At 32.3% G+C, this 20,701-nt stretch overlaps 1 protein-coding gene across 4 annotated transcripts; it reads right to left on the bottom strand.

Annotated features, from left to right (window-relative positions):
* Positions 1–15,471: 15,471 nt before the first annotated feature.
* Positions 15,472–17,780, bottom strand: LOC130955966 (uncharacterized). 4 transcript variants are annotated; one of them, XM_057882982.1, is made up of 8 exons: positions 17,717–17,780; positions 17,452–17,621; positions 17,324–17,363; positions 17,150–17,207; positions 16,959–17,053; positions 16,741–16,844; positions 16,306–16,434; positions 15,472–16,210 (listed from the first exon to the last, which is right to left on the bottom strand). In XM_057882982.1, exons 2-8 carry the CDS (start codon positions 17,589–17,591, stop codon positions 15,592–15,594), a joined length of 1,185 nt encoding a protein of 394 aa, XP_057738965.1. In that variant the 5' UTR covers positions 17,592–17,621; positions 17,717–17,780; the 3' UTR covers positions 15,472–15,591. The 4 variants fall into 4 exon arrangements, with proteins under 4 accessions (XP_057738965.1, XP_057738964.1, XP_057738966.1 ...); XM_057882981.1 differs by having other exon boundaries at positions 17,746–17,779; XM_057882983.1 differs by having other exon boundaries at positions 17,324–17,357; positions 17,746–17,779.
* Positions 17,781–20,701: the final 2,921 nt, after the last annotated feature.

Genomic DNA, 20,701 nt, shown 5'->3' with positions numbered 1-20,701 from the left:
TTAAAAATATAAAAATATAGCATTTTTTTAAATTTTTTTGTTTGTGATGGAAAGAAAATTTTTTGAATAAAACCTACACAAATTTTTTTTTTCTTTCTATTTTCTTTAATAACTAAACAAAAAAAATATCATTTTTCATCTATTTTCTTTTTATCCATTTTTTCCACTCATTTTCTATCAAACTAAATATAGTGTAAAAGAAAAATGTTATTGATCTTTTAAAATATTATTTTTTAAACAGTTTTTTAATTTAATAATTTAATTATAATAATTTTTTAATTATTAATTTTTTTTATCTTTTAAAAATTATATCTATTAAGATTTAGTTTAATTTTTTTTAATTTTTTACTCTATTAAATTCTTGTTAGTTATTTTATTTTAAAACATTAAAAACACATTAAAAAAAATTATTCCAAACTAATTGAATACAGACTACTATTTTCTTATATACACTTGACTAATATAGAATTCTCTTTTTATTTATTTTTTTTATTAAGTATTGTTAGGTTTACTGACACTAAAAATTAGTTTGGATTGACTTTTTTTAAGTGAAAAAAATATTTTTTTAAATAAAGTACTTTTATTCAATTTCAAACTTATTTGGATACATTTTTTAAAAAAATTACTTTTATTAAAAAAAATTATTTATTTTTTCTAAAAGTTAAATATACCTTTTTTTTAAAAAAAGATGTTTTTAATACTTGAAAACTCTTTTTAAAATACATACCTATCTAAATGTTTGATATTTTTTGTCTGTTAAATTTTTTAAAATAAAAATAAAAAAATAAGTATTTTTTTCAAAGTCAATTCAAACTGACCATAATTCTAATATATAGTCAACAAAGCTTGAAAGGTAAAGACAAAAAATTAAAATAAAATAAATAAAAAATAGATGATTAATTCTACCACTGTAACATTTATTTTTCAATGATGTTTATTTTAAAAATAAATAATTATTTATATTTTTTAGTAGTGTCTTTCGAAGAAGTGATTTGATTTATGGTATAATTTTTAAATTATATTCAAGATACATCTAAAATAATAAATAATAAATAAAATATATTAAAACACATCCAAAAATACATATAATATAAATTTTTTTAGTAAAATCAAGCAAACACATCTAAAATAATAAATAACAAACTAAATATTTTGTAAACACATTTAAAATTATCAAAAATCATAAAAAGAAGGATGTGAAGATATTCTTACAAGATGAAGTTTTTTTCCTCAAATACAAACAAGAATATATATTAAAGAGTAAAGTACTATTTCTACCCATAGAAGTTGAAAACGTTGACAAATCTACCCACAAAAGAAAGAAACTACCAAATGTAACCATCAATCGTGACATTCGTGGGACGAAATTAACCAAGCCTTATTCCGGCGTTGACTCTGTAATGCTACGTACGTGGCACTTCACGGCGTGACATGGCTTCATACGTGGAGATTATAATTACAATTATCTAAAAATATAATTGGATTTTGAAATTCTATTTTTTTAAAAAAAGAGAAATTAGAATTGAACACCTCTTCGCGCGTTTCACATAACAGAGGGTAGAGCCCTAAGAATACACTGTTCATCTTCTCCACTCACAGAAAATCTCTGGTGTCGACGATAATTTTCGTGTTGAAGAGATGGTGCTTGTTGGTGTGGATCGTGTCAGCTGTTGGAGTTGCGTGGTGTCATCCATAGGTAAGTAGTAACCTTTGATCTCTCTGTCATGGTTTTATGGATTTTCGGTGCATGGTTGTGGATATGAGGTTTCTATTAGGGTGTCTTTGTAGTGGCTATGATGTGGTTGTGAATTGGTTTTGTTTTCTATATATGTGTATTTGCAGATAGCAACTATCCACATTACGTTAGTCATTAGTCACAGAGAAAAATTTGAAAAGGGTGAAGATGGCAAACTGGCATCTGTTAGGGGTGAAAAAACAGAGATTGAACGAGTGAATGTGGATACCCTTACCAAGTTCTTCATGAATGACCTAGTAAAGAATATAGGGTACACTGATGTGAGCGAGCTTTACTGGCTTGAACCTGGAAAGGAGTTGGATGGTGGGTTGAGGTTGCTTAGACTAGACATGGATGTGGTGAGTATGTACAAAGCAGCAATTGCTAATGGGAGGACAGTTGATGTGTTCACTGAGCATCCAGTTAACCTTCCTGAGTTCATAGAAGAAAATAATGAACCTGAACCAGAGCTTGAGATAGTAAGTGTTAATAGGACCCCAGTCAAGCACAGAATCAAACAGTGTGTTAGGAGACCCCCAACACCAAAGAAGAAGGGAAAGAGACTGGTGAAATTGAGTAAGAGTGTAGGAGGTGTGCCTGGACTAATGCTCAAACAGAGGATGATGTGGTAGACAAAGACGTCCATCCTACCACAAGAAACACACAACAACAAGATATAAGCAATGATCAACTAAATATACCCACCCATTCACCAAAGGTAACCTTCGATGAGGCACCAAGGATCATTCAGCTCCCAAATGCACCCACCGAACCCAACTTACCTCCATATCAACCACTGGAGAAGACTCCTCCACACCCTGAACAACCAAATGTGTCAGCTGCAAGTGAAGAAACTGGACACCAAATTCTAGTTTCTGCGGAGTCAGTGGCTCCCACTGTTGATAAAGGGCCTGTAGAATCTGTTGAGGTTTTTACACAGTACATTCCACAGCCTTGTCAAGAACCAGAGTCTCAAGACCAGAGCATTCAAAATGAAAAGGAAACACCCGGTAGTGGTAGTCAACCCAGCAGTTCACATCCCGAACCAGATATAAATCTAGATGTGGGTGGTGGTAGTCAAAAGAAGAGGAAGAGACGATCAACAGTGAGGCATCCACCTTCAGGGCAAACATTCATACCTAACTAGGATCCAAACAAGCATCCTTCATTTTTTATACCTGTGGAGGGTGAAGATATGTCAGAGGCAAGTGCAGGGATGCATTGTTACGAGTCGGAAGAGCTGGATTCTGTTACAAGTGATGATGAAGACAGTCAGCAGGCAGCATTTCCTCAAGCGAATCCAGATGCTCCAGTAAGGGAAGTAAGGTTGGAGCTTGGCATGGAATTTGAAAATCTGGACCATTTCAAGAAGGCAGTTAGGAAGTTCAACATCAACATAGGGCGAAGCATATTTTTTCCAAGAGTGGATTCAACTAGGTGTAAGGCCATATGTTATGATGAGAGTTGTCTGTGGCAGATATATTATGCAAAACGGTCGTATCCCTTAAGCTTTTAGGTGAAGACATTTGTGAATGAACATACCTGCAGCAGAGTCAATAAGAATAAATCTGCAGATGGTAAAAAGGTTGTAGAGGAGCTTGAGAATAAGATCCGTGATCATCCAGACATGACCCAAAGGCAGGCACAAGATATTTTCAAGAAGGAGATATGACGTGATTGTGAACGAGAGGAAGATATACAAGGCTATGGTGAAGGTGAAAGAACTAATAGAAGGGTCAGAAATAGCTCAGTATGCAGTTCTTAGGGACTATGCTAATGAAATTCTGAGGACCAACCCTGGCTCCACTGTGAGGATTAGTACTGATTATGTTGAAGGGAATGGGCATAAATTCAAAAGGATATATATGTGTGTGTGTGTGTGTGTGTGTGTGTGTGTGTTTGGAAGGGTGTAAAAAGGTTTTTTGGTTGGTTGTAGGCCTTTTATAGGGTTAGATGGAACTTTCCTAAAGGGATACTATCCTGGCCAATTGTTGACTGCAATCGGCCACGATGCCAATAACCACATATACCCAATATCGTATGCTGTTGTGGAGTGTGAATGCAAGGATAGCTGGAAGTGGTTTCTCGAACTGCTCCAAGAAGACTTAGGTGATGCTGCAATTAATGGAATCAACTTCATGTCAGACATGCATAAGGTAATGACTGAATTCTTATCCTCTGTGTATGTCTTCATTATTAATTTTTTACAATGTATTCTGCATACCTACTGATGTCATAGTTATTATCCTTCATAGGGTATAATCATATAGTCGCTTTACTTTTCTCAACCAGGGCCTCATCCCTGCTATGGTGAAGTGAATCTAGGAGCACATCATAGATTTTGTGCTATGCACATATGGCAGACCTTTAGAAAACAGTGGGGGGATACAGAATTGAAAATGGCAATGTGGAGATATGCCAAGGCCACAACCTCTCAAGAGTTCAATGCTGTACTGGATAGGATCAAACGGGTTAATCCCCATGCTTGAGAGTATCTAAACAGGATCCCTCCAAGTCAATGGAATAGGAGTGGTTTTAGCGAATACCCAAAGTCTGACAATTACACGAACAACAATTGCAAATAATTCAATTCTAGGATCAAGAAAATGAGAGGGAAGCCTATTATAACTATGCTGGAAGAGGTGAGGTGTTATATGATGAGCATCATTGCAAGAAACAAGAAGTACAGGGAGAGCAACAAATGGCGGCCGTTTCCCACCAGAGATGATCCTAAAAATGTGTATGAAGTACAGTGCCTGCCACATAAGGTTATGGTGGATATAGAAAAGAGGACTTGTTCCTGCTAGTTTTGGCAACTGACTGGCTTGCCGTGTAGGCATGCATGTGCTGCCCTTGCATACTAGAATAGGAGGCCAGAGGAACATGCACACAACTGGCTCTCTATGGGGCATATAATAACACATACCAATTCGTCATCCAGCCTGTTCCTAGTTAAGAATACTGGCAGCATGTTGATTTACCTCCTATATTGCCCCCAGTATACAAGAAGCAGACTGGGAGGCTAAAGTTGAAAAGAGACAAAAAGAACGACGCCCCAAAAGAACCCACCCCAGATCCTCATAGGGCCCCCAGAAAGTATGGCCCCATCACCTGCAAGTACTGCCTAAAGGTAAACCATAATTCATATGCTCACATTACTTGTGCTTTCAATGTCCACGTTTATTTCATGATAAATGTATTGCAGACTGGACACAACAGTCGTAGCTGTTCCAAGAAGAAGGAGGTAATGGCACTACAAGAAAATGAAACATTTGTAACAAAAATTTTGTATCAAATTTAAAATTATTACAAAAAAATAATTTTTTGTAATAATAATTAGTAATTGTTACAAAAGAATAATTTTTTGTAATAACATTACAAGTTGTTACAAAATATGCTTATATTTTGTAACAATCTAACTTTTGTTGTTACAAATTATGTTAGTTTTTGTAACGAACCTTTGTTTTGTTACAAAATATTATAATATTTTATAACAAAAAATAAAGAAGTTGCAAAAATTCGTAATATTTTGTAACAAAATATCTTTTTGTTTCAAAAACTCCAATTATTTTGTAACAAAAAATTAATTTGTCACAAATTCAACATTATTTGTAATAAGTTATTTGTTTATCACAAAATGTAAATATATTTTATAACAAATTGTTTATCTAAAAAAATTGTTTATATAATTTTTATAAAAGAAAATAAATAAATAAATAAATAATAAATATTTTATATATCTTACTTTTAAATATTTAAATTTTTAACCTTATTTTATAAATAAAAAAATTAATTTAATTATTATAAATTTTCATTAAATTAGTATTTATTCGAAGATAGATTTCAAGTTAGTAATTAAACGGCATTTTAAAGATAATTATTTTATATTTAATTTAATTTTAAATTATTACTTTATTTTATTATTTTATTAATAATTTTACTCTAAACAAAACTTTAATTTATACTCCCAAAACACTAAATCCTAACTTAATCCTAATTTTACTTAAACCTAATTTTCTACCCTAACCCTCTAACACACAAATAGCAGCCACACAGTGGCCACACCCCTCACCCACTCACCCACGGTCACACACTCACACTCAATACACACAAAAAGAAACCTAACAGAAATTAGAAAAGAAATAAAAGAAAGAAAGGGGAAGAGGGGAAGCACGAAGAGGGAGAAAGGGGAGAGAGAAAAAAGGAGATCCGACGATGAGAGAGGGACGCGCTGCTGCCACCGCCAGAACCGCGAGGAGAGGGAGTCGTGCCGTCAGCCGCGTCGCCGTCCGTGAAGGCATCGCGGTCCGTGAAGCCATCTCCGTCAGCGGCGTCGTTTACTGTCGTCGCCGGTTTTCACCACGCCTCGTCACCACCGCCGCGCCGTGCTCCATGCCGTCGCCGCCACTGTTCCGTCACAAGAGAAGGACGCGAGGGAGGAAACAGAACCGCGAGGGAGTTCAGCCATGGAGAGAGGAGACGCGTGTCAGATTTGTCGCCGCGGGTCCGCCCATTGCCAAACCACGTCGCCGTCTGTGAAGCTGTCGCCGTCGCCGCTGCCGGAGGTCGCCATCAGAGCCACCGCTCCACTTCTGTCATTCTTCTTTTTACAGTAAGTTGCCCGTGCCTTGCACCGTGTTTCCTTTTTGTAGTTCCACCTTGTCCTAGGTTCCCAGCAGCAATGTCTGCAAATGAGTGAGTCTGTGTGTGTGTTTTTTTCTTCTTATTTGTTCATTGGGTTAGACATGATACTAATTGGTTGTCTTTCTTTTGTTTGCCTAATTTAGTAGTTTTCACCATGGATAAGACCATTCTAATGGCCTAGTCAGTTAATACCATTGTTTGCTCTTTTCAGATTAGCATCAATACCAGCCATGTTCAATAGCACACTCACAAAGGATGAAGCATTCTTGTGTCCTATTGATGGATCCATTATGATAACAGGTACATGATGAGGTTGTAGCTGAATGTCACTATTCTAACTGTAAGACATCATAGTTGTTTGAAAGCTTTAGATTTTGTTTGTAACATACTCTTCAATGCAAAAGCCCTTTTGAGTTATCTGTAGAGATTGGTATTGCACATGCTTCTTCTTGTGAAACTATAATGAATCTTGGAGAATGTTGAAAGGAGGGTTCAAACAAAATCACTTAGCCATGAAACCTGATATACTATGTCAAGGAACTACTATTTATACCTTAACCCTTAGCTGTTAGACTGAGTGGTTTTTCATACTAGTTTGTTATTGTATTGGTGGTCATGAATTGTTTTTACTATTTCCTGTTTGTTAATAATTAACATCCATGGGTTTTGACAGACACTTTTATGTTAGTTTATTTTGGTTTTGGTAATTGAAAAATAATTTCTCATGGATAAAATGAAATTTTGAATATTTAACTCACCAATTGTTTATGAAACATCTCTATATGTGAACAGCGAGTCATCTGCCCTTCAACCGGAATGGATTCAAATTTTTCACAAATGCTGGTGGACTTGGAAAGACTGATATCAAAGACGTATTAGAGCGAGATACTGATATATACAATCAATTTACAGCTGAAAGTTTAGCAAATTCTGAGAGAAAGGCTTCATCATCTATTAAGCAAGTTGATTACATGAATGTATATACATCTGACCTAGTAAAGGCAGTTCGCAAAGCAGCAGGAAGCATATGTATGGCTTGATATTGGTATGATAACAAATAATTGTTTGGTAAATGAAGTGGTTAATAATGGAGTTCTAATTGGGATACATTATGTGTTATTATTTTTATTGTAGCATTTACAGTTTTTTCTCTGTCATTTTTTTTGAATGTTCTGATCCTATTTGCTAATCTTATATTACATTGTCTACTGACAGAGAAGCCATTGGCTGGTTTCCATATAGTTGTTGATGCAGGCAATGGGCCTAATGATGAAGTGCAATGTGCATTTGACTCTTTCTTCAAACTTAATATTTGATGTTTCGTTTTGATAATTAATCAGAAAAAGGTTCTGGAACCATTCGAAGCATTTACTACTGGTAGTCAATTTTTGGAGCCTGATGGTATTTTCAATTTCTGTTGTTTCAATTATGTTTTATCAGAAAGTTAACAATTCTATGGTGCCTTATTATTTTACTCTAGTGCCTGATTATTTTGATTCTATTTTTTGCTTTTTTTTGTGATTTTGATACTTTTTGTTTTCTTAAATTTGTGTGTTTTTAGGTAACTACATCATCATTATTAACATAGAAATATTAATTCAATTTTGTTATTGATTTTGTATTTTTTACAATGTATTGAATTAGGATAGTTTGTATTGTGGAGTTATAGAAAACCGCCTTGAAATTTAGTTTACATAGAGCCCTTTGAAAGTGATAGTCGCTGTGATGCTAGGTTATGGCATAAAGGCTTAGAAATCTAAGTTAAGGATTCAAGTACAACTTCAAGAGGCAATGCAAGACCGTGAGGATCTAACAAAGGAAATAGATGTGCTCAAAGAAAAACTTAAAAAGCAACAAACACGCCAAAAGGAAGAATAAGCTCGAGTGAAAGTTCAATTGGAAGCTCAACAAGTTGTTGTGAACTCTCTCATAGCGCACTTTGACAATGAAACAAACTAGACCTTAAAGGTACTCTTAAAGTTGCTTATGGTTTTAATACATTTTCGTAGATGATTCCCATTTTATATTAGTATATTTTAATTTGTATATGGATCTATTTATCACATTTTACTTGTGTCATGGTTGAAAAATGACAAATGTCCTATTATTTGGTTTGATAAATTTGGTTGGGTACGGCTGAGATATAAGTTGTGAATTGGTTGTGTTTGTTGGAACCGTAGACGGTGGAAATATCTAAGTTTTAGGAGAGGTTCTGCTGAAATTTTTCTAAATATTTTGGATAAAACTTAGTGAAAAAATTATAATTAGTGTTATATCTTGTTTCTAACTTTTTTGTTTCGGTTTTTCTTATTTACAGGAGTGCTGAAATGGTGACCATATGCTACCTTGAGGGCTCAAGAATGTTTTGATGCATAGAGACACTAATCTATGTTAGAACTTTTATGTTTTGGTTGAACTAATCAATGTACTCACTAGCTAATGTTATTTTGTTTCTAGACAATTTTAGCTAAAAGGATCTTGTTTGACTTATGTATGTTTTTGTATATTATATACATGTAAACTTGCTTATTAAAATCGTTAATATATTAGTTAATTTAAAAATAATTTAGTAAATTATGCATGTAATTTGTAATAAAAAAAGTTGTTACAAAATAATTAATTTGCTTTCGTAACTAAAGAAAAAAAAATGTTACAAAATCATATTACATTTTGTAACAAAATTTGTTGATAGGAAAAAAATTGACTGTCACAAAAAATACCTTCAAGATCAAAATTTGTTACCACTTTTGTAACGGCTTCTGATTTTTTGTATCAGAAAAAATTGTTACAAAATATGGTATTGAATTGTAACAATTCCATTTTTCGTTACAAAAACTTTTTGTAACGGGACTTACTGCAATGGACCCTTTTTTTGTTACAAAAAACTTTTGTTTCAAAATTTTGACATTTTGTAACAATATTTTTTGTTACAAATGCGCCTTTTTCTTGTAGTGTGGCTGGGAGTGCTGGGTAGGAGTGTGGTCCGACCCGGCCCGAAGACCCGGCCCGGCCTCGAACAATTTAGGGGCTAATTTGGTATGATTTCACCGGGTCTAGGGTCGGGTAAGGGTCTAAAAAATAGACCCGATCATTATTTTGGGTCGGTTCCAGGCCATGGCTCGGACCACCCGAAATCGACCCAGTGGCCCGGTCATCATACACAATTAATATTTTGTGTATTAGTGATTGATGATGGCTATTCTTATATGGAATTTAAGTATTGTAAACCTTAATATTTTGTGTTATTAGTTATTATAAGACTATAAGTTAATGTTTTATGTTTAAAATGCATAAGATTTTAGACTAATTAATACATAATATTGTGTTATTTGTATTGATTTAAATATTTGGTGCTATTAGACAATATTAGTATTGATTATGGTTATGATTTAATTTTAGAGAAGAGTTTATTCTTGTTATATTTTTCTAAGTGAATTTTACCATGTCAAATAATGATTGGAGTCTTAGAAATTTGGATATTTTCACATGCTTGCTTATAAGAAGGTATTAAGGTAATGTAATGTTAACAGCCCGGTTTTCACTCGATTTTTACCCGGTATAATCGTGGCCCGAAAGTGTATAGGTTTCATCGAGTTTAGGGTCAGATTCGGGTCTAATAAATAGACCCGGTATATATTTTGGGTCGGGTCTGGGTCACATTGAACCCGGTTTCACTCAGCCCACACACACCCCTAGTGCTGGGGGACAAAGTTCAAGTCAACACCCAACTGCTGAGGATGACGGGGAGGAGGCAGCAAGACTAGAAGAGATGTTCTGGGAGGAAACTCTAGAAGCTCTTGACGCAGCTGAAGCAGCAGCATCTCAGCCACCACCTGTAAGTCTAGTGATGTATTTTACAACTTCATTTTACAAGTTCTGTTTAATCAAATCACTCATATGTATCTACTGTTGTAGGAGACCACCCCAGTTCCTCAACCCGTTCCTAATCCAGTGAGGTCTCCTTCAACTAGGCCACCAACTGCAAAAAGGCCACCAAAGAAGAAGAAGAATTTGCGAAGACCACCACCAACTACTCAGCAACCACAATCTGCTCCAGCAACACCAACTACTACTGGTCCATCACCCCCGGCCTCTGATGTGCCACCCACTGTGACACCTCAAACCATGCAAGCTACATCCCAGGGCACTACTTCCAGGTTCATGGAATTCATGCCAACTCCCACAGTGAGAGGATCAAGCTCAAGTAGGTGGCCGCAGCCTGCCTTCCGTCCACCACCAAAAAAGGGTTCAACAACTGCACACTTGAAGGAAGGGTCAAGCGGAAGCAGCAACTCCACTCCAAATCCATGAAGCAAGAGTCTTTATATTATGTTTTTTTTTTTTTGAATTGTCCATGGCAGTTTATCTTACAATTGTTGGATATGTCACATACTATACCTTCAATTGCTTATGTTTTGATTTTCGGTATGTGTGCATACTTGTAGTTGATAACTCATACCTATAACTTGAACAATTCAGTAACTCAATTACTACGTACTTATGAGGTTATTTTGCCTGTCTTTCATGTTATTTTGGAGTAGAAAGTAAAAAAGACTTGTAATTAGTAATAGATAACTTCTGCAAGTTACATATCTTATAAGACTCTATTTGACATTTTCTTGATTCCAGATGTCTACAAATGACAGATTCAGAATCGAGCATGGGTATTTTTGTCATTCTCTAACACTAACAACTACTTAGGCTCAAAACCTCCTAAAAATCAGATACAAAGTGCTGACAACGTTACATACCACCACCATTGACATAATCACAAACCAAAACCTAAGTTTACTAGCTTCAGCTTTAAACTTCCCTAACATCATGAGCATCTTCACTTCAGCCTCAGCTTCATTAATGTTTTCCTGCATCTTTCTTTCTGACAGTGCTCTCCTCAAATCCTCCCACTGCCCTTCGATTTCGTCTACCCATGCAAAGAAGTTGCAGTCCAAGTTCTATCCATGGCAAAAAAAACTAAAATCAGATGCACATTCAACTCACACAGAACAGGGTGTACAACGGGTTACCTTTCAATTGGGACAACGGACGAACCACCTCCCAGGATTCATCGCCATCCCTGGTTGTAACAGCGTCACCCGCAACCCACAGAAATATCTGCCGTTGAACTTCCTATCATTCACTCGCTTTGAAATTGAGCTTCCAGACACACTACCACTGCCATTCGAAGGTGGAGTAAAGAGTCTTCGCCTCGACATTGGTATAATTTCGAAGATTTTGGTGAATCTAGGGTTAGGGTTCGTCTTTAGGATGGAACAAGGTTTGAATTTGGAAAATTTTGGGGTTGAGGATACATTATAACGGTCACACAGCTCAGCAATCCACGTGTGAAGCCCCCCAAGCCATGTCACACCGTGAAGTGCCACGTACATAGCGTTACTAACGGAGTCAACGCCGGAATAAGGCTTGGTTAGTTTCGTCCCACGGATGTCACGATTGATGGTTACATTTGGTAGTTTCTTTCTTTTGTGGGTAGATTTCTCGGCACTTCAACTTCCATAGGTAGAAATGGTACTTTACTCTATATTAAAAAGATAGAATCTTTTACTAGAGGAGCACGAAACAGAAAAAGAGCGCGGCGCGATAGAGGAGCACGGCTCGAAGGAGGAGTGCAGGACGGGCGAAGAGAGCAGGGTGGGGAAGGAGCGTTGTAACAAAGAAGGAATGTGAGATGTTGCGGATCTAGAATTTATGAGCAGGTGAAAAGTTTGATAGAGTAAAATTTATGTTTCGAGATAGATATATATTTAAAAAGTATTTTGAGATGTGTCAAAATTTAAAAAATTTAAAATTAAATTGTTGAATTTTAATTTTGTTTAAACTGTTTCTTAAATTTATATTTTAAATTAAAAATATTAAATCTATTTGAATATGTTGTTTTAAATTTAATTATTTTAAATTAGTATAATAAAAAACTGTGTAAAGGATAAACTTAAAGGATAAATTGTATTGTTATTAAAATCAAGGTTCTCAAACCGATTAATTATGCATTTCAATTGATAAGCCAAAAACCGTCAATTTAAAAATCACCACTAAATTACTAAACCAGTTTCGAATCTGTTGGTCAAATTGAACCTAAAATCGGTTGGCTTCAAAAGTTTTTTTCTTTCATTTTACGACTCTTGTGGGGCGTTTTTAATGAGCTATTCAAGTTTATGACAAAAACTTTTTTTTTTCATATATAATAAATTATCTTTATCCATGATATATTGGATTAATTATTAATTTAGTACTCGAAAAATTTATTTGATGACAAAATTTTTTTAAAAAGATATTCTCGATAAAATAATTCTTAAAGGATTTGAAAATACAATAAAAATAACTAATAAATATTATATTTTTGTGAGTAACAAAAAATTATCATATTTAGCAAGCGACTTATCCATTTGATCCGAATTTTTGTGACAATATTTGAATAAATATTTAGAAGTTATATAAAAATTTTTGGAGCAAAATTTGACTCTAGATTTTTATTTTCCAAAAAAAATGGTCATTTACAATTAAAAAATTTAAAACAAAAATAATTTGACATAAATTTATCAATTTTGAAGGATAAAAAGATCTTATTTTTTAATAATGATTGCAAAAATTTGTATCAAAATTTGATTTTTAAAATCTTTTTGTAGAATATATATTTAATATCTAAATTTTTTGTCACGTTTTCAAATCTTTTGAGAACTTATTTATTGTTAGTATTTTTTAAGTTCTTTTTGTCACTCATATAAACTTTTGAATACCAATTTAGTAGGTAAATAAAAAATATAATGCATTTAATTTAAATTAAATATATAAGAATTAAAAGATATAAATACACTTTTTTTAATAAAAAAATTTACAAATTAAAATATAACTAAAATAATGATTTTTTGTTTGATTATTTTATTATTATTCTATAACAAAATATATAATATCATGAATATTATACACGTATAAATCTTGATATTTGATTGTTTTTTCTATATAACTTTTTATGTTATATGGAATTAGATCATTTTAATTAATTTTGCACTTTTTTATTTTTACCAAAGATAAGAAGACTCAAATTTGTAACCTTTTAAATGAATATGAAGAGACTATGTCATTTGAACTATAATTCATTGGCATTAATTTTGTACTTTTAATGTATATATTTTTAAAATTAGTATATAGGGTAAAGTATTAAATTGGTCCCCTACATTTAGACTTAATTTTGTTTTGGCCTCTAAGGTTTAAAGTATCTTATTCAATTCCAAAAAATTTTAATTTAGTTTCAATGTAGTCCTGCTGTAAAGTCAATGCTAAGTAATTAAACTCAGTTTTTAGACATAGAAAATTTATATAACCAAATTCTTCGGTTGTCGAAGGAAGTAGTTTCCATAATAGAGGTGATGATAACTTTGTCATTGTTGCCACCAGCGAACTTTCTCGCAGAAAGCGAGTTCTTAACCATGTTCTTCATGTGTTTGAAGCAAGGCTCGTGGCTCACGGTGATGCATTCGTTGCTGATCCTGTGTCTCTCGAGTTTGTACCTATTTTAGCGAAGGACATTAAGATTTGGTGGGACGGTGACGTTAATTATTTAATGTTGACTTTACCGCAGCACTACATTAAAATTAAATGAAACTTTTTTGAATTTAAATATGACATTTTAAACATTAATAAGGACCAAAATAGAATTAAAACCAAACATAAAAAATTAATTTAGTACTTTATCCTAGTATATATATATATATATATTTATTTATTTATAATTTTATAATTTTTTCTAATTAAACTACGACTAAATCAATTAAGTTTTTAAATTGGTGAATTAATAATCAGAAGAAATTTAGATATTTTATATTGATATTTTGATATATTATTAATATTAAAATATAAATTAATTTTTTAATTATTTTTTATGTTTATTTTTAATTATATAAAATATTTAGCCGTGAATTAATATTTTTTAGATATATTATATTGATATTTTAATAATTAATAATATATATTATTTTTAAATTTATTTCAAGAATATATATTTAAAATAAGATTGACTGATACATGATAATATTTAGGTGCATCTGATTTTTTTTCTATTAAATCACCATTAAACATAAAAAAAAACATATATATCAAATGAGTATTACTGAGAATATTATGTCTAAAATGCATCTGATACACATATAAGTATATAACTGATAAAAAAAATCCATACTTAAAGTAATGTTTGGTAGAGAGATAGAGACTGAAAGACTAAGACTGAGAGACAAAGACTAAGAGACAGAAATTAAAACAAGAATAAAATTTTAATTTAATTTGTACAAAGGATAAAATTGAAATTAATTAATTGAAATAAGGGTATTTTAGATATGAAATGTTATTAAAGTTTCAGTCTCCATCTCTAAAAATTTCAGTCTCCTATATCCCTACTTTTTGGAGGTACTGAAATATTAAAATTTTGAGGATAGAGACAGAAATTTTAGTATCAATTCCTGAACTAACAAATATAATACGATATCTCGGTCTCCCAATCTTTATCCCAATACCTCAAAATAAACGCTACCTAATAGTTTGTTATGTGTAATACATAAAATCTAAGGTCCTTGCCCGTAAGCCCGAAGCTAACCTAGGACCTTGAATTGGCCACAAACATTTTGAAACATCAATCACTCTTCAACTGCGCATCATTGGTTGACGAAAATACACTTGTACCAATTATATTATTGTTATGCATCCAGTAAATTAAATTAAACTGTTATTATCTAACAAATATAATTATATTGTGTTTGTTCAGAAGGATATAATACCATTGTCCGTCAACTAAACGAGATAATCTCGTCTTTCAATGGATTGTGCCTTTTGTTTCTTCCATTATTTTCTTTCAAAAAACGTTTCGTTTTGCTTTTTTTATTATTATTATTTAAGGGGAAGGCGGCGGAAAAACGTAGCCGGTGATGAGATAGAGAAACAAGAAAATGGCTAAAATGGGACAAGCATAATGGATCATAGCGCGTGTTCTCTCTTTCATATAAGGTGAAGCCCAACAAGAAAAGCTGCGAAGTAAAGAACAAAAGTTTAGGCCCGGATATCGGCAATTCAAGCATGTGCAAGTCTCCTTTGACCAAAGAAAAAGGAAGGTTCAACTCTCTATGAACCAAAAAGGGTAACTCCCTTTCGGTAAACCTTGGGAAAGGTTACATTTACATGGCAACATTACAACTTCCAAGCATATTCTATCATTCCATGTATCCTTCTAGAGATTTAGCTATGGCTTTAGTGTTTGGTGTAGTAATAATGGATGGAATAAACTCCCGGCTCAATTTTAAATTTCGTAAACTAATAACACGTTCGTCTTCAGGAGTTTGGGCACACTCAGCCTTGGTGGGAGTTCGTTTCCTAATAATAGAAGGAATATTCTCATAGGTCATGGCTAAGCTTCTTAGTACACGTTCTGGACTTTGTTCAAACATTGTGCGAGTATCTCTGCTGTCATTATTGTCCCCACATCCTATGTCGTTACTCATGTCATCTGCATTATGGCACGTACTGTTGATTTTGTTGTTGCTTCCATTTCCAACTTGGTCTCTCTTGGCATCTGAGGAAGAAACTTTCTGTCGTTTGGGAGATTTACTGGGCTTTTGAAGAACCAAGTGTGTTGGGAAGTTGTCAACCCTGTGCTTCGAATCCATTTCATTGAAACTATGGCTATCTACTTTAACTGAAACATGAGCTGGAACTATTGGAGATGTGCGAAAACTGGAAGTAGCAACATTTAGGTCAAACCCAAGATGTGAAGATGCATCCCCTTTCTTTTTCATTGAGCGGTTCCAATGATTTTTAATGGCGTTGTCAGACCTGATTCACTCAAGGACAAAAACAGTGAGAATCCAGGTCTTAAATATTAAGGCATGTTTTGAAAATTGAAGCATGTAATGTCAGATAAGTAATACCTTCCAGGAAGATACCTTGCAATCACTGCCCACTTACTACCATATATTTGGTGATAGTGAGCAAGTGCCAATTCCTCTACCTCCGTCCATGCATCTTTCTTTATAGCTGGATCAAGATTATTGTGCCACCTGAAATTAAAGTTGATAACTTGTTAGTTCATCTAATGCATCATATTTTACAGTAACATGCATGCATACAAGGATCTGCCCAATAATTTTTTGTCAATACAAAAACCTAAGTTATGTAAAACATGTATACAACATAATGCAACCAACTCAAAATATCCCCTTAATGAGTCATCTAGAGTTAGACACAAATCACAGAAATCTTACAATTAGGCAGATGTATTACATAAATTAAGAAAACAGCACAAATCCACAATATGAATAAAAATGGACAAATTATACGACAAAATAAGGTCTAATATCGGCTACCTCTCTCGGCATTGCTTCCCAATTCGACCCGGTAAGAATTTTGCAATTTCGGCCCATCTCTTCAAACCATACTTTCTTACTAGCTCAGTGAGGCGATCATCCTCCTAACAAGTTGAATGCACAAGAAGACCGCAATAACGATCAACATCTCCACTAACAGAAATGAGTACAATTCAAAATTTCACCAACAGTAGAAAGTAGTAACATAGAAAGTGCACCTCCTTTGTCCAATAACCCTTCACAAGATCAGGATCCAAAACTTTCTGCCAGCGATGTAAGCATTGGGCTTCAGTTCGCCCTGAAAGATACGCAGCTGCAAAAGACCAATTTTAAATATTTAACTACCTATGCATTTTAATTTCAAACTGGAGGAGCATATTCCTTCAATATTAAAATCACTTTGACATACCTATTTTCTTCCAATTCCTAGCTTCATGCTTCTTGACTATCTGAATCAAAAGGTTGTCCTGTTTGTCAGAAACAGGCAGATCGTTAAGTATCGGAAGAATACCGAAGAAGAATTGCAGAGACATAGAGTACTTCAAAAATGAGAATAATATAAGGAGTGAAATGAGTCAAGTACCTCTTCCTCCGACCAGCGTCTAGCTTCAGCCTTGCTACTCCTTTTTTTTTTGGGGGAAAAAAAGTAAGCAATTATTTATTTATTGTTATATTGAGATGAACATAGAGGCATAGAGCAAAGTAGCTTACCCTGAAACAGGGGTGGATTTCAGAAGAGTGGCATCACAGTTGCAATTTGAAGAAGAAAGGCATAAATGGACTCCATCTCCTTCAGATGAATCAAATTCAAAACTCACCTCCTCGAGCTCCGTCTCAACCTCCAACATCATATCACACTTTTTTGGTAAATCACATCCAATCTGCAGACACAAAACGATTAATACTGAGACAAGTGATAGTGACTAGTGAGAGTAGTGGAATATGAAACGAAACGACTGGGTTGAGCGGTTTTAACTGCCACTCATTTCCCTGTTAAGTACGCACAAGCAGCTTGCCTTGGAAGCCAAAGAGTGACACTGAAGACTGAACGGAAGCTTCTTTTCTTTTATTTCTTTAAAAATTTATTATTATTGGAAAATTGGAACGGCTTGCCCCGCACTCTTTTTTTTTTTTTTTTTCCCTAAAGTCGGAGGCTTTCTTCGCAAACCTATTCTGGATATATTATCCTATTTGGGCCTCAGTGTGATTGAGATAATATAAGCCAATTACCATAACCCATCCTCCTTATTATGGGCCTCCATAATGAGACCGAAATATATCTTCCCCGCAAAGTTATGAACTTATGGTGAACACAGTAAATATTCCATCGAAAATAAAACGGAGAATTTAATTAATTTTTAATATAATATATGCTAATATTTTAATTATTATAAAATGCTTTTCTATGAAGATTTGCCGAAATTTCAAAATTACAGCAAAGGAGAACTATTAAAGGTGTGTTCAGTAAATATGTTGGAGAGGATAAAAAATATGTTTAAAATTTTTTATAGTTGTTTTTGTTGTTTGGTAATTTTTTTTTACATTAAAAGTAAAAGTGATTTTGCATTTTAAAAATATGTTCACTTGAAGCAAGAAATTATAATTTTTGCGTTCTCGTTTTTGTGTGACTAACGTGTATTTACATTTACTAGTTTCATAAGAATTCAGATTTGTTTCAAATTATTTTAAATATTTTAATTTTTTATCATTTTTACTATTTTCTTTCGTATTTTTATTTTTATTATAATTTTGTTATAATATGAATTATTGATCTTATTAAAAAAGAATAAAATAAATAGAAAAACAAATCAAACATGTACCAATAGAATTATAAGTAATAAAATTTTATGATCCAAAATAATACTAAATAAAAAATACTGAAAGTACTCAAAAATTTATAAAATATTTTTTGTTTGACATTATAAAATTGATTATTATAATTCTTGTGCATTGTATATTATTCTAATTTTTTATAATATATATTATTGTTTCTATTAAAAATGATAAATTAAATAAAAAATAAACCATAAATAATAATAAAAATATAACTAATAAAAAATTAAAATCCAAAATCATAATAAAAATAGATTTATTGAGAGTACTTCAAAAAAGTACTAAAAATATATTATTTATATATTATTTTAATTTAATAAATAAATATTAATTTTTTATTATAAAAATACTTAAAGAGTTGTCCATTTATATATATTATTTTTAATTTAATAAATAAATATTAATTTATATTATAATAATAAAAAATTATAACATATTAAGATAGAATATTATAAAAAAATACTATATAAAAAATATGTTAAAAGAAGTATAAAAAAATTAAATATACTTAAAAAAATAACATTATAATTTAATATTATGTCTTTTAGTAATTAACTAATTGTATTTTTAAAAATAATTTTAATTAATATTATTCAAAAAATATTTATCCTATTAAAATTAATTTAATATAAAATTATTAAATATAAATTATATTAATATAAATTCACTTCTATTTAAAATTAATTTTACAAAATTATTTTTCTTTCGAATTCCAATTTACAAACGCCAACAAACACCAATCTAAATATACACTAACTAATCAAAATCCAACCATTCCTAGGACTAGAAGGATCTTTGTTTAAGATGAATGAATTACGAAAGTTTATAATAAAAATTCAAGACTTTCGGCAATACTGTGCACAATTGACTTTAAACAAATGAAATGAGTTATATTCAACATTTGTTTTTCTTCAACTCCTCCTAGGATTAAAAATATGACTTCTGAGTTGTGACTTTGAGTTTTCATTTATAATTCATTTTTTTTTCACCGTCTTTCCATAAATTAATTTATTAATTCAATGAAAATGAAAACGACGTTGCCTCGCGTCATACTAGACCCTGTCCAACCATTACGTGCTCCATATGAATTCAACTTTGTTGCGACCTGGTCCAATGTTAAAAAAAAAAATAATATTTATCTCTGGCATAATTCTTTTAATAGAAATACTATTAGTTCAAATTTGTTTTCTAATTAATTTATGATATACAGAATATATTCAAAAATTTCATCCCTAAAATTCGATCTCGGCTTCTATAATTTCTTGCATCTCTTATTTTTGTATTTTACTGAATGTTAATAAGAGGAGTCCAAAACTTTCTTATGCAACTTATATACGCGTTTTCTATTGACTCTAATGTTAGTTTATTACATTAATAAGTTGATCATGCATAGATATAGCAAGTTATCAAAATAATTACATAGATATAGGTTGCTTAAATTGACGCGTTACCATGTGGTCATCGCTCTTAATTCACGTAGGCCTAATGTACACGTCAATGAAAACTCAATAACATATCCGTTTTCTTTTTGTAATTTGTTTGCGCAATGCAAAATAATATTTATCAATGTCACCATTTGAGACAGTATAATTGAAATTAATTAATAAAAAAAATGCAATAAGAGACATTTTTTAAAACCAAAAGAGAGATGAGAAAAAAAAATAACTCTAGTAAGGATTAACTAACCGATTTTCTAACAATAAGACTTGATCTAAGCTATAGTTATTTAGATTATTTAAACTTTATGTTCTGAATTCATGCTTAGCATCCTATCTAGAAAAAGTGAACTCCAACGGGGATTAAAGATTAGTTAGCCTCTAGCTAATGAATGCTAAAGAATTTGTACTCTTATTCACCCAAAGACAAAGTAATCAGTTTTTCCAAAATCACGGCACAAAGCACGTTTTCCATTAATTAACGTGACTGTTTTTGCCAAGCTACCTACAATAGTTATTTTGATCATATAGATTTTCCAAACAGTTGACTTGTCTTCATATCAATGTGTATATCATATATCTACCAAAAATGACATCACCAGAGATCATTGTTTTTTTAAAAAGTCCAACCGTGCGAAGGTTCCTTCTTCAGATAACAAAGCTGAATAATCTCCCATCCACTTCATTTTTAT

This window comes from Arachis stenosperma, chromosome 10 (assembly GCF_014773155.1).
Source record: "Arachis stenosperma cultivar V10309 chromosome 10, arast.V10309.gnm1.PFL2, whole genome shotgun sequence".
NCBI classification, from domain to species: domain Eukaryota; kingdom Viridiplantae; phylum Streptophyta; class Magnoliopsida; order Fabales; family Fabaceae; genus Arachis; species Arachis stenosperma.
This window is presented reverse-complemented; position numbering and strand designations above follow the sequence as displayed.

What these genes read in the sequence shown, in the direction of transcription:
- LOC130955966 (XM_057882982.1), bottom strand. Translation starts at nt 17,591, where the DNA reads ATGATGTTGGAGGTTGAGACGGAGCTCGAGGAGGTGAGTTTTGAATTT. An exon ending in TAGGAATTGGAAGAAAATAG is followed by an intron (nt 17,054 to 17,149) that starts GTATGTCAAAGT and finishes GGTCTTTTGCAG; the next exon opens with CTGCGTATCTTTCAGGGCGA. An exon ending in GGGAAGCAATGCCGAGAGAG is followed by an intron (nt 16,435 to 16,740) that starts GTAGCCGATATT and finishes CTTTAATTTCAG; the next exon opens with GTGGCACAATAATCTTGATC.